We start from the raw sequence: 11,634 nt of genomic DNA, 5'->3' as shown, positions 1-11,634 counted from the left end.
GATGTCATTTGGTTCGATTGAGAGTCTCAGCAGATGAGAGAGAATTAGAGAGATGGAAAAAAGAGATAGAAAGAGATGGAGAGTGAGAGAGAGAATTGAGAGACAGAGATAAAGAGATGGAGATGGAAAGAGAGGGATCAGGTGATTGGGTCAGTGTTGTGGCCACAGAAGGGTAGGTTCATCAGTGTCAGTTAAAGAAGTGTCTCCTCAGGTCCATGTCCTTCACTGTCTCGCACACCTAACACCACTTCAAATAGATACACTCTGTCACACATATACAGAATTTTCACACACACACACACACCACACACACACACACACACACACACACACACACACCGCAAAGCCCCTGGAGTGACAAAAGTTTGAGGGAAGGCCACCCCTAAGACTGTTCATTTTGAGCGAGGGGAACCTGTCTAAGACAGTGGGGGAGATTTCCTGTAAACACACGTGAGAATGACAGAAGATCAAGGCTGCTGCTCTCTCTCAAGCCTGCCTGCTCTCTCTAGCCTGCTCTCTCACCTCCCTCACCACAGCATATTTCTCTTGATGCCCCCCACCCTGGGTAGATACTGCTCTCAAACTGTTAAAGGATTGGCCAAAATACACCTGATGAGTATGCTCAGTGATTCCCCTAATTGGTCATGACTAACAAACATTTTATGTGTAGGTGAGTATTATGTTTCCATGAGCATAACGTGTGTGTGTGTGAGTGTTTGTGTTCCCTTGCACAGTGCCACATTCAGTCATCAATACTGGGTTCATTTTGGTCAGTGGGCCTCAAGGGCTGAAGTTGCTCATTCGCTGTGGCGAATGCGGGCAATGTTAATGTGCCAATGTACTGCAAACTGTCTCTCTCTCTCTCTCTCTCTGACACACACCACACACACATGGTTTATTCCGTCCCTAGATATCAACAGTCCGAAAAGGGGTGTGATATAGACTGTCAATGTGTCCTTTGTTCAATGCCAAAGTCAAATTCTGAGGGTGGGAACAATTTGACCTGGCCCTGGCCTGTGGAGACCGGTGGTTGGATTTCCGTGTCTGTGTAGTGGAGGTGGTTTGGGTTTTCTTCTTGTTGGTGGGGTAGGTGGCTGTTTTGCTCACACTACAAGGGGGTTGGCTTGCTCTGAAGGTAGATGCTTCGGGTTGGGGCAGTGGGGAGAACTCCACCTGATTTGTTACTGACAAGTTTGGCTGGATGTTTGAGTGTTCCAACCGCTGACCATAGTGCAGTGTGTTTTTTCGAGTTTGAGGTTAAAGAGCCATATTTTTGAGAGCCCACATTAGAGGAAGATAAACAAAGGGTTGTAACTACATCCTGTTTACCTGATGACCTCATGCTATGACCTCACAGGATAGCCCCAAGGTCCACATGGTTGGTCCTAGGGATCTGCTTACTGGGTTGTGTGTGACTGTGTGTATGTGTGTGTGTGTATGAGTGTGTAAGTGTGACAGTTAAAGCACATTGTTACCGGCTTGATAGATGACTGTGAGATCAGAGGACAGCTAATTGGATCATTTTCAGCCCTGCGGGCCAGAGAGCTTTTGGGGGGAACACTTCGTTTTTGTTCTTCTCCTCGGATTGCACCTCCGGCTGTTGGTGCATGGTGTGCTCGTGAGCGGGAATGTATTTGTGTGTGTGTGTTAACTGTTGAGCCATACAGGGGTTGAGTTGCCTCTTCCCCAGTCGTCAGTATCCGGGCCCAAGGCCGTTCCTGAGCTGGGGTGTGTGTCTGGGGGCCTGAGAGGCTTAGGGCTGGGGGTCTGGGGTGGCCGTGCAGGGACCCAGGGTGTGTTTGTGTTGCTCTGCTATGCTGTTCATATAATTGTGGTTTCCTCTGAATAGAGGAGACCAGCAGGACTTAAGTGGTGCCATTTACTCTTCTATCTCTTCCACTTGAGAAGGGATCGAGTTACCTTACTGTAATGGCTCCATTCACAGCTCCTGGCAGTGGCAGGGAATGACTTGGGTGTAAAATGTGTGGTTGTGTGTGTAGCTCCACTGCTGTGATCAACAAGTGCAGCTTGATTTACAGCTCTCAATATGTTCCTTAGACACACATAGGCTACACACACGCACAGTTACGCACACAGATACATACACAGTAAGGGTGGGGGGCGGTGATCTTTTTTAAGTGTGCAGACAGACGGGGGGGGGGGGGGGAGAGAGCTGGGGAGGGAAGGAGGGCTGTTGGGAAATCTGAGGTGATTTCAATTGCTCCATCCCTCCTCATATACCTGCTGCTCTGGCTCACACACACGTGCTATTGTTTTTCCTGGGTTGGCTCACAGACAAACTGCACCCTTGGCACAAGAACAAAGAGAGTTAACTACAGTCCTCCCAGAAATGAAACCAAATCAAACAATTTGGAGAAACGTTGCTTTTTGATCTGGTCATGGAGGAGATTCTGTTTATAGCTAGGAAGTAGCAATGACAAGGTAAAAACATGTTTTATGCTCTATTCCTGCTTGTTCTGCTCTGGAGACACCTGAAGCCAAATCAACAGTAAATGGAGAATCCTGATGAGGCTTTGTGGGCGGATCTTGCAGGTCTCATCTGAACTGAAAACCTTGAGCACACGCAGAGGAACCCAGGAATTCAATTTCTACGTGCTCTCCTCAAGAAGTTGTGGATGCATCCACAAAACAATCCAGTAGGCTGGCTAGTCACGGCTCGGTTCGGCCCAGCAGTTGGATCCTATGTTCTGTGCGCTGGGAGCTTCTCAGTCCTCTTGTAGAAGCATCATGTCCTGGCAGAGTCGACGCGTGTGGACAGACAGCCACCCAGAGGGAAACATTGTGGGCTGGTGCATGACAAGAGCCTCTGACACATTTGGTTTAACATGTGAAAATTATAGTGTTGGGAATGACAGGCCGGGCTGGGTGAGGGGCTGACAGACGCTGGAGAGAGAGCCAGACCACCAAAGACCGATCTCTCTTTCTCTCCCTCCCTCCCTCTCTCTTTCTCTCCCTCCCTCTCTCTTTCTCTCTTTCTCTCTCTCTCTCTCTTTCCTCTCTCTCTCTCTCTCTTTCTCTCCTCTCTCTCTCTCTCTCTCTCTCTCTCTCTCTCTCTCTCTTTTCTCTCTCTCTCTCTCTCTCTCTCCTCTCTCTCTCTCTCTCCTCTCTTCTCTCTCTGTCCCTCTCCTCTTCTCTCTCTCTCTCTCTCTCTCCTCCTCTCTCTCTCTCTCTCTCTCTCTCTCCTCTCTCTCTCTCCTCTCCTTCTCCCTCCCTCCCTCCTCCCTCCCTCCCTCCTTCCTTCCTTCCTTCCTTCCCTTCCTTCCCTCCCTCCCTCCCCCTCCCCCTCCCTCTCTCTCTCTCTCTCTCTCTCTCTCTCTCTCTCTCTCTCCTCTCTCCTCTCTCTCTCTTTCTCCCTCCCTCCCTCCCTCCCTCCCTCCCTCCCTCCTTCCCCTCCTTCCTTCCTTCCTTCCTTCCTTCCTTCCTTCCTTCCTTCCTTCCTTCCCTCCCTCCCTCCCTCCCTCCCTCCCTCTCTCTCTCTCTCTCTCCTCTCTCTCTCTCTCTCTCACTCTCTCTTTCTCCACCTTCAATTCCACCTCTCTCTCTCTCTCTCTCTCTCTCTCTCTCTCTCTCTCTCTCTCTCGCCTTCTCTGTCTTCACACGGCTAGCAGGTGCAATGAGACCACTATTTTAAACAGGAGCATTGTCACATGCAGCACATGACAGACGTCCCTATTCTGTAAAGGCTCTACCAGAACTCTACGAAGGCAGAGCAGGCTGGAGCATATCAGCATGGGACTTTCCATGTCCTAATGGAATATTAAAGTAACCGCTAGAGCTCTACTGACTTACGCAACTCATTTCATGCACACACACACACACACCCCAACACCCACACATCCTCACTCGCCGCTCCCTCTCGTCCGCACACACTCAGGTCCAGACCAGTGTGTACATTAGGGCTTTTGTGATGTGGAATCAAAACGCTGTGCCACGCTTCATCTTGCCGTGATTAATGGCGTTGAGCACGCCATAACTTTCACCAAGCATGTCCGAGAGTGTTGGAAACAACATCTCACTTTCCGCCAGCTCCCTAAGTGCTAAGTGTATCAGCCGTAGTTTATTTAAGGCAGCCATAGCTGACATAACTCGGCCAGACTTGTTCCAACACTGCTATCTGTCTGTCTGTCTGTCCGTCTGTCTGTCTGTCTGTCTGTCTGCACTGTTTGTCTGCTCACTCCGTCTGTCTGTCTGTCTGCCTGTGTGTGTGTCTGTCTCTTTCTCCCTCTCCATCTCAGAACACAAAAACACTCATCCATATTTAAAAGAACTATGTCTTTGAGGTTTTTTGAGGATCACCTTACTTTCCTTTATTGTATCTTCAAGACAAAGTGCTACACACACATAACCACACCCACACACTCCCTAACACACATAGACACGTTTTTTGTCCGGGAACCCCAAGGGAGGGTATTATCAGAGGGGTGGTGCCAGGTTGGTGCAGCACAAAAAGACTCCAGACCATTCTTCTCCCACCCAGACTATAAGGAGCCACGAAAACAACACACACACACACACACGATGACATCACCTCCTCCAGGTAGCAGAATACTACATGTCCTTCCATGCAGACAGAGGTGTTTGATGAAAGCATTCTAATTGGTCACACTCCACCTGTAGTTTACAGTCAGGCCCACGAACACCAGAACCACATCTAGTTATGCCGTGGTTAATCAGTAATCACCACTCACCTACAGGCCACTTATTCAGAGCCTGAAACCCAGCTCCACAAACAATTTCAGTCCCAGTTTCAAGTCAACTGTGTTTACAATACATTTATGCTCCCATGCAACATGTACATACTTGGAGGGAAATGTATTTACCAGGGTGGACCGGGGTGACTGAAGCTGTTTGAAGTCCATGGCGGTACAAGTCGATAAAGTTGACATAGGGTGTCCTCTTGTGGCTTTAATATGTAACTGCCAAGGGACCTCCAGAAAGGATGGATATCAAGTGACAAACAAATAACTTCTTGAAGGCTGAATTTGAGGGCAACATCTCCAGACATATGTATTAATATTGCACATATCTTATCCTGTATTGTAAAAACACACAGACACTAGACAATCATCCATCAATGCTATGACGCAGTAAGCTAAGACTTATGGTTTCCGTTCATCTGGAAGTTCCAGGGCACTGCCATGCGTTGATAGACAAGGACAACCAAAGAGCATTCAGTTAGCTTCCTGGAAGGAGGCACATGCAGTCAGAGAACATGTGCTGAGTAGATCTAAGAGACTAGAACATCGCTTTTAAGAGCTCCTTTTCTGTGTTATCGGCTGGTTCTGTCCCCCGTCCACCCGTCCACCCGTCCCCCCGTCCCCCCGTCCCCCCGTGTCCAGTAAGTTTGACATAAAGCTGTGTTTGTTCTTCAGTGTGTCGGCCAGCTGAGATGTTTGATGTCTGATGGTAGGCCATCAAAAGGCCCTCAGTCTGAGATCTTATGTCATGTGATGGTTCATCTTTTGGACATGCTTTCATTTCGGGTGGATCCATCTTCTGTGATGGGTGCTTTAAAAGACTTTACAGATCCAGCTTCCAACGTGCTACGCAGAGAAGAATCCATCTGGTCCCAACCTCTCATTCACGTTTAGGTAGGTAACAAGGGGTTTCGGTGATAGTGTCATGTGACAAAGAATTTCGTTTGTATTTGGGGGTAAAAGTGCATTCATTTGAACACGTAAATGTTGTGTTACGTTCTTTAAATTCTAGAAGTACACAATTGTTATTTTAGGATGCAATTTAAATGCATTATATTATTATTTATTTTTTTATATATTTTGTTTTATTTATTTTTTATTTTTTGAAAAACTCTCATAATATATGAACTGTAGTTTACATATTTCTCCACATTCAGTCATGAGGTAGAATAACGCAATTGACAGCTCGGTAATAGTGTATTGATTGCAACAGTCAAAACGCTACAGTATTTGCAGAATTGTCTTAAAATTGGTTTTAAAATAGTTCAAACATTTCGTTGTCAAGACCAACATACTTGCGATACTGTGCCTTTAAATGATCTTCCCTGATTCGACAGCGGAAGTTGGCATTGACCGTGGTTGGAAGCGGATAATGCTTTCAGCTAGCCATATTGGTAGCCAGCTAGCGATTCGGGGGACACCCCATGCTATGATTTAAGTATTTGTTTTGAATTTTGTTTTTAGCAAGTGATTTGTTTACAGTATCAGTTTTTTCAAAATGGAAGACACTGGACTCGTCATGGCCCTAAATCAAGTTTTTGGAGGTGCACAATTGTATACTTCGTCTCTAACGCTTTATCCAGTTTATACTAGTAACGCTAGCTTACCTAACTAATGTTGATGACAGAATATAACTGCTTGTTTTGCTTCTCATCATGGCTCTCATGAACTTTAGACTACATGTCATTGTAATCCACAGGGTCTCGCCATGTCATCTGCCGTGCGCTATGAAGATGATCTACTGATAAAAGAATACTTCAATATGATGACTGATATGATAGTGTTGTGTGGCACACTTGCCCTCTCTCTCTCCTTTTGGATCATATCCATCGTTGGGAGCACGTATTATGGTGAGGCCTTTCACACAAACACTAATTAAGTTGGCCTACCTACAAACCTAACACGGGATTATATCAATAGGACTAATGTTTCTTCAATAACGAGTTTTTCTTAGCTCAATAAATGTGTGCGTCGCCCTTTCTTTCAAGACATGCTTCCGCGGATCTACCTCATTAAAGCGTGCAGTGTTCAGGCAACCTCAGACGTCAAGCCCTCTGTATCTTCCCCTCTGTTCTGATATTAACAGGTACGTTGCAGCCGGTGTCTCCATGGCGATGGTTGTTCTCCATCCTGATTCCTTTGGGGATCTCCACCAGAGCTCTGAAGAGGAAGAGCCTGGACCGCAGTGGATGGCTTGGAGGTATACCCAATATTTGTTCTGTTTGGCACCCTCTCGCTGCCTAGCTCAGACACTTATTTACCGAGGTTGTTAGTGTAATGCCCAGGATTAGTTAAGAGAGCCTTGTTAAATGTCTGTCCCTGATCTCTGGTGTCAGGGTTGTGCTGTGACGGGGAAGGCCTGCTCTCCTACAGGGACACCATGCACTTATTAGGATTCCTACAGTTAACAAAATACATTTACTGAGTTTAGTTTCAGGGATCTGTATAGCCAATCCAGTTAATCTGAGAAGGAACCTTGATATGTGTAGGAGAATGACCACCATTAATATAGCTAAAACATTGCATGTGATCAAGGTTTGATTTAAAAATGAGATGAATCATTTTGGTACTTTCAGTATTTCATCAACTTATTTATAAGCCACAATCGCTGGGCCTATTTTCTGTTGTTTTAAATGTAAACCAACCTCAAATGAATTTGATCAATGTTACCAAATGGGGAACTGACAACCATTGGTTGGAGCCAAATATCTCTCTCCTTATCAAGATCTACTGCCATTTGATATGTAAATGTGGAAGGGAGTTGAAGTGAACCATACTTGATTCAGTAAATTTGATCATGCAAATTATGTCTCATATTAAAGTCAGAAGCACTGGCAAACAACTCACCCCTTTGATAAAATTTTGGAGCATAACTTTTTCTGACTATCCCCAGGCCTGACGTGTTTTGGTACAACAGCTTCCCTTTGTTCCTTGCCACAGTGAAACGGTTAAGAGTATTGGGACATCATGCTAGCCCTGCCGCTAGCTAGATTGAAGATTCCGAATCAGGGGAATTGATTGGTCACCAGCTTTGTTTTGCACCATGTGTCGTGGACAGCATGCAGGATCATGTGGTAGACGAAATGTCAAAACTGGGCCTTATGTAACCTATTGTAGCCTATTGTAACCATGGTATTTGAAGCAGTGGACTGTAGTGAAACACCTGGTTTTGATGTGAGTGTGGATGTGTGCATGTTTATTTTTGTTTTGTTTCAGCCCTGCTGGTTGGCTTTATTCTGACCATGGCCAACTTCAGCTTCTTCTGCACTCTGCTGTGCTTTTTTGTCACCTGCTCCAAGCTGACCCGTTGGAAGGGAGAGGTCAAGAAGAAGATCGACGCTGACTACAAAGACGGTAGGTGGATGAGTGCATTATCAATGAGAATCACTCAAGACAAAGGCTTGGCCAGTGTCGACTCTGTGTCAATGTTTTGAAGTGTGTGTGTATGTGTTTCTCCTTCAGGTGGCCAGAGGAACTGGATACAGGTGTTCTGTAATGGGGGGGTTCCCACAGAGCTAGCTCTGCTCTACATGATAGAGGTGGGGCCGGGGGAGATCCCTGTGGACTTTGGGAACCAGTACACTGCTTCGTGGATGTGCCTGTCTCTTCTGGGGGCCCTGGCCTGCAGCACGGGGGACACATGGGCCTCAGAGGTGGGCCCCGTCCTCAGCCAATCACAGCCCAGGCTTATCACTACCTGGAAGGAAGTCCCGGCAGGTAATCACACAAATAGGCAATCAATGGCAAGGCTCGGGTGACACTGCAAAATACTAGGTTGTCAGACAGAGTGGGATTTATTTCTCTGTTCCTATCTCAAGGACATACAAGGACTTTTTATGAAGTGGTTTATTCATGTGTTGTGTCTTCTCTCAGGGACGAACGGGGGCGTTACCACCGTGGGTTTAGTGGCCAGCTTCCTGGGTGGGCTGACAGTGGGAGTCGCTTATTTTATATCTCAGCTTCTATTCGTCGAAGACCTGCACCTGGCAGATCCTCAGTGGCCACTCATTGTGTATGGGGGTGTGGCCGGGTTGATAGGCTCCCTTCTGGACTCTTTCTTGGGGGCCCACATGCAGTATTCAGGTAGGCATGTGGCCATGGATGTTTGATATAAATATGATGATGTACATGAATACAGCTTCCATCCATCTCCTTGTGGATTAGTACTGAATCACTACATCTACATTAGCTTAATTTGAACTTGATGAGTGTTGGAGAACTTACCTGTTACCATCTCTCTCTTTCTACACCACCACCCCCCCCACCCCTTATCTGCAGGTATTGATGCAACTACAGGGAAAGTGGTGAATCATGAGTCTGTCACAACTCAAAGGATTTGTGGGAAGCCTATCTTGGACAACAACGGTGTCAACCTGTTCTCCTCCATCCTCATTGCCCTCATGCTGCCCAGCCTGGCATGGCCCCTCTGGCCACGATAGGGGCTTCAGTCTTCAGGACCTTCAGTTTTATAAGAGGGTGTAGGGGGAAAAGGTTATTCATTGTTTTGAGCCTTTTGTGAGTATCTTAGGTTTGATCAATGATTCTGAAACAAATACAAAGAAAAGTGAGAGATAATTTAGCAAAACCGACTCCCCAGTTTAAAATCTCAGTGAATTTAACTTAAAGTGCACCTTTCTAACTAATGCAACATTTTACTTTGAGGAGGGGACCTAAGAGGCCATAATCTTTAATGCACCTTTTGTACACTTGGAAGACAATCAGGTGCGCTGACTTTTTTATTTTATTACAAAAAATGTTTTTTGCAATGTCAAAAAACATGGGAGAGCATGATGCATCATGCCTTGCTAAGTTGACCTTTAGTATGACACAATGATTATGTTTTACATGATGTACATCCTTAAACGCTGTTGCTCACCTTCCATGACAGAAACACAGGTGCAAAAGGCATCATGCTTCGTTGCTAGGTAAAACCTGTATACCTGAGAGGCTCTACTTACCCATTGTTAACTTGTGTGGTTGTGACGTTGTCATGGAGATAGACATGGCAAGTGATTGTTGTGATGTGACACTGCTAGAACCCCGTGTTCAAATTGACGTATTTGTAATTGAAACGAAGAACTTGAAAGCATTCAGGGTTTGTATGAAGCACAACAGGAATAAAATGCTTCCTAGATTTTGACCTTGTTGCATTATGTGAACAGTACCAGTTTTGGGTTCTTGGAAACCAGGGTGCAAGGGTTTGGAGTCCGCATGCAAAGTTAATAGTTTACCAGCCATCATCATTTGCATACACAGCAGAACCCGACAGCTATGCCAAAGAAACTCATGTTGTGTTCTATTCCAGACAGACGTTCCCCCTGTGTGCCTTAAACAGTCGCAGGTAGCCTTTGAGGAGAAATTAGGGATGCATTCGAGGACATTTCTTTCAAGATTCGAATACAGGTGTAAAAAATCCTCAAAGCCATCAGTTACTGGCTTGTTAAAAGCCACATTCCATGTGCCTTGAAGCATTAATAGTGTGATCGCCGTCTTCGACAACAACCTGTTCCTAGAAAAGGTCAGAGTTCACATTCCGAGGAGTTTTAAAAAGCGTGTCTTTCACACATGATACGCCCGGCTAGCTCAGTCGGTAGAGCATGAGACTCTTAATCTCAGGGTCGTGGGTTCGAGCCCCACGTTGGGCGACAGCTTTTGTTTTATGCCACCTACATAAATAGTAAATCCGTAACTAAACAATTGATCATTCACATTGCCAATGTAATCTCCATAACATTTCGCATTGAAAATGTGTTTGTCATGTCGAATATGCAGTAGCCTACTCCTAATTTCGTCAGTTAAATTAAACTGATCTAGACTACATGATTAGTTTGGAATGAGTTAAAATTTGGGAAAGCCAGGGACAACTAGGGAGCATTTGTGGGTGTTCTCTATAGTGCCCGGCAAACATTCAGATTATAATAATATATAATATATCATAAAATATTATAATGTATCATAATTCCACGGGATGATGAAACACACGATTCGAATAATCCAAAACCTTTATTGGAAAGATGTGTTGTGAGAACGGTTTATTTTTGAAAACTCAGACCACAAAGAATAAACATTATGTAGATCCAGTTTGTGGGATTGGGGTGGGAATGTTAGAAATGTAGCCTAGGCGTGTGCCGCGGAAACTACCAATGAAATGCCAGTGTTCGAAATACGTCAAAGAGAGCCACCTTCGAAATATCGATGTTCATAACATAACAGCTACGTGCTAGTTATTACTGTCAGCAGTCAGACCTGAACTATCTGTGAGAGTCACTTATCGGGTACGGATACGTGTTTTTAAAGTGAGTTTAACAAATTATAATTGATTGTTTTGGTGATAAAATAAGATTTTCAACGTGACATAGCCTAACCTACTTATGCATATTTCCCATTTTTGAGCGGACAAAAGTGATACCAACGCAAGACAAAGTTAATATTTGCTTCTACATTCTTATCCTTGTTACAGAAAGAATATGAACACTGGAAAAGTATTGCAGGTTACAGAAGTCAAATGCAACCAACCACCGACCCCGAGCTTGGCCAAAAGGAAGAAGATTCAAGAAAAGTGAGTACATATTTTATAAGATTAAATCATTATAATACAAAACTGAACAAAGAAAAATTACAGAAATCATTATTAACATTAGCCATCAGTCCTTTTTACCTGTTTCATAGCCTAGTTGACTAAATGCTTCCCTCCTCCCCTCGCCCCCCTCCCTGTGGACCAGGTCTGAAATACGGAGCCCCACTGACAGCATGATGTCACCATGCACCCGCCAGCTGATTAAGAAAGCCACCAAAAGCATGTAAGATCAAATATTTTAATGGTAATAATGTTGATGTGTATGTGGATAGGATAGGGTTAAAGGGACAGAGAGCTAGGGAGAGAAACTAAATCAAGCATAAATCATATCATCTTTCC

At 45.1% G+C, this 11,634-nt stretch overlaps 1 protein-coding gene and 1 non-coding gene across 2 annotated transcripts; both read left to right on the top strand.

Annotated features, from left to right (window-relative positions):
* Positions 1-6,059: 6,059 nt before the first annotated feature.
* On the top strand, positions 6,060-9,858 carry tmem19 (transmembrane protein 19). Its single transcript, XM_047016404.1, has 7 exons — positions 6,060-6,262; positions 6,418-6,568; positions 6,805-6,918; positions 7,935-8,072; positions 8,181-8,435; positions 8,592-8,801; positions 8,997-9,858. Exons 2-7 carry the CDS (start codon positions 6,427-6,429, stop codon positions 9,155-9,157), a joined length of 1,020 nt encoding a protein of 339 aa, XP_046872360.1. The 5' UTR covers positions 6,060-6,262; positions 6,418-6,426; the 3' UTR covers positions 9,158-9,858.
* Positions 9,859-10,290: 432 nt separating this feature from the next.
* trnak-cuu lies at positions 10,291-10,363 on the top strand. Its single transcript has one exon. It is a non-coding gene; the product is annotated as a tRNA-Lys (tRNA).
* The last annotated feature ends 1,271 nt before the right edge of the window (positions 10,364-11,634 follow it).

This window comes from Hypomesus transpacificus, unplaced genomic scaffold (genome assembly GCF_021917145.1).
Source record: "Hypomesus transpacificus isolate Combined female unplaced genomic scaffold, fHypTra1 scaffold_357, whole genome shotgun sequence".
In the NCBI taxonomy this organism is placed as follows: Eukaryota; Metazoa; Chordata; class Actinopteri; order Osmeriformes; family Osmeridae; genus Hypomesus; species Hypomesus transpacificus.
Note: the sequence above shows the minus strand (reverse complement) of the source record. Positions and strands in the feature narration are given on the sequence as shown.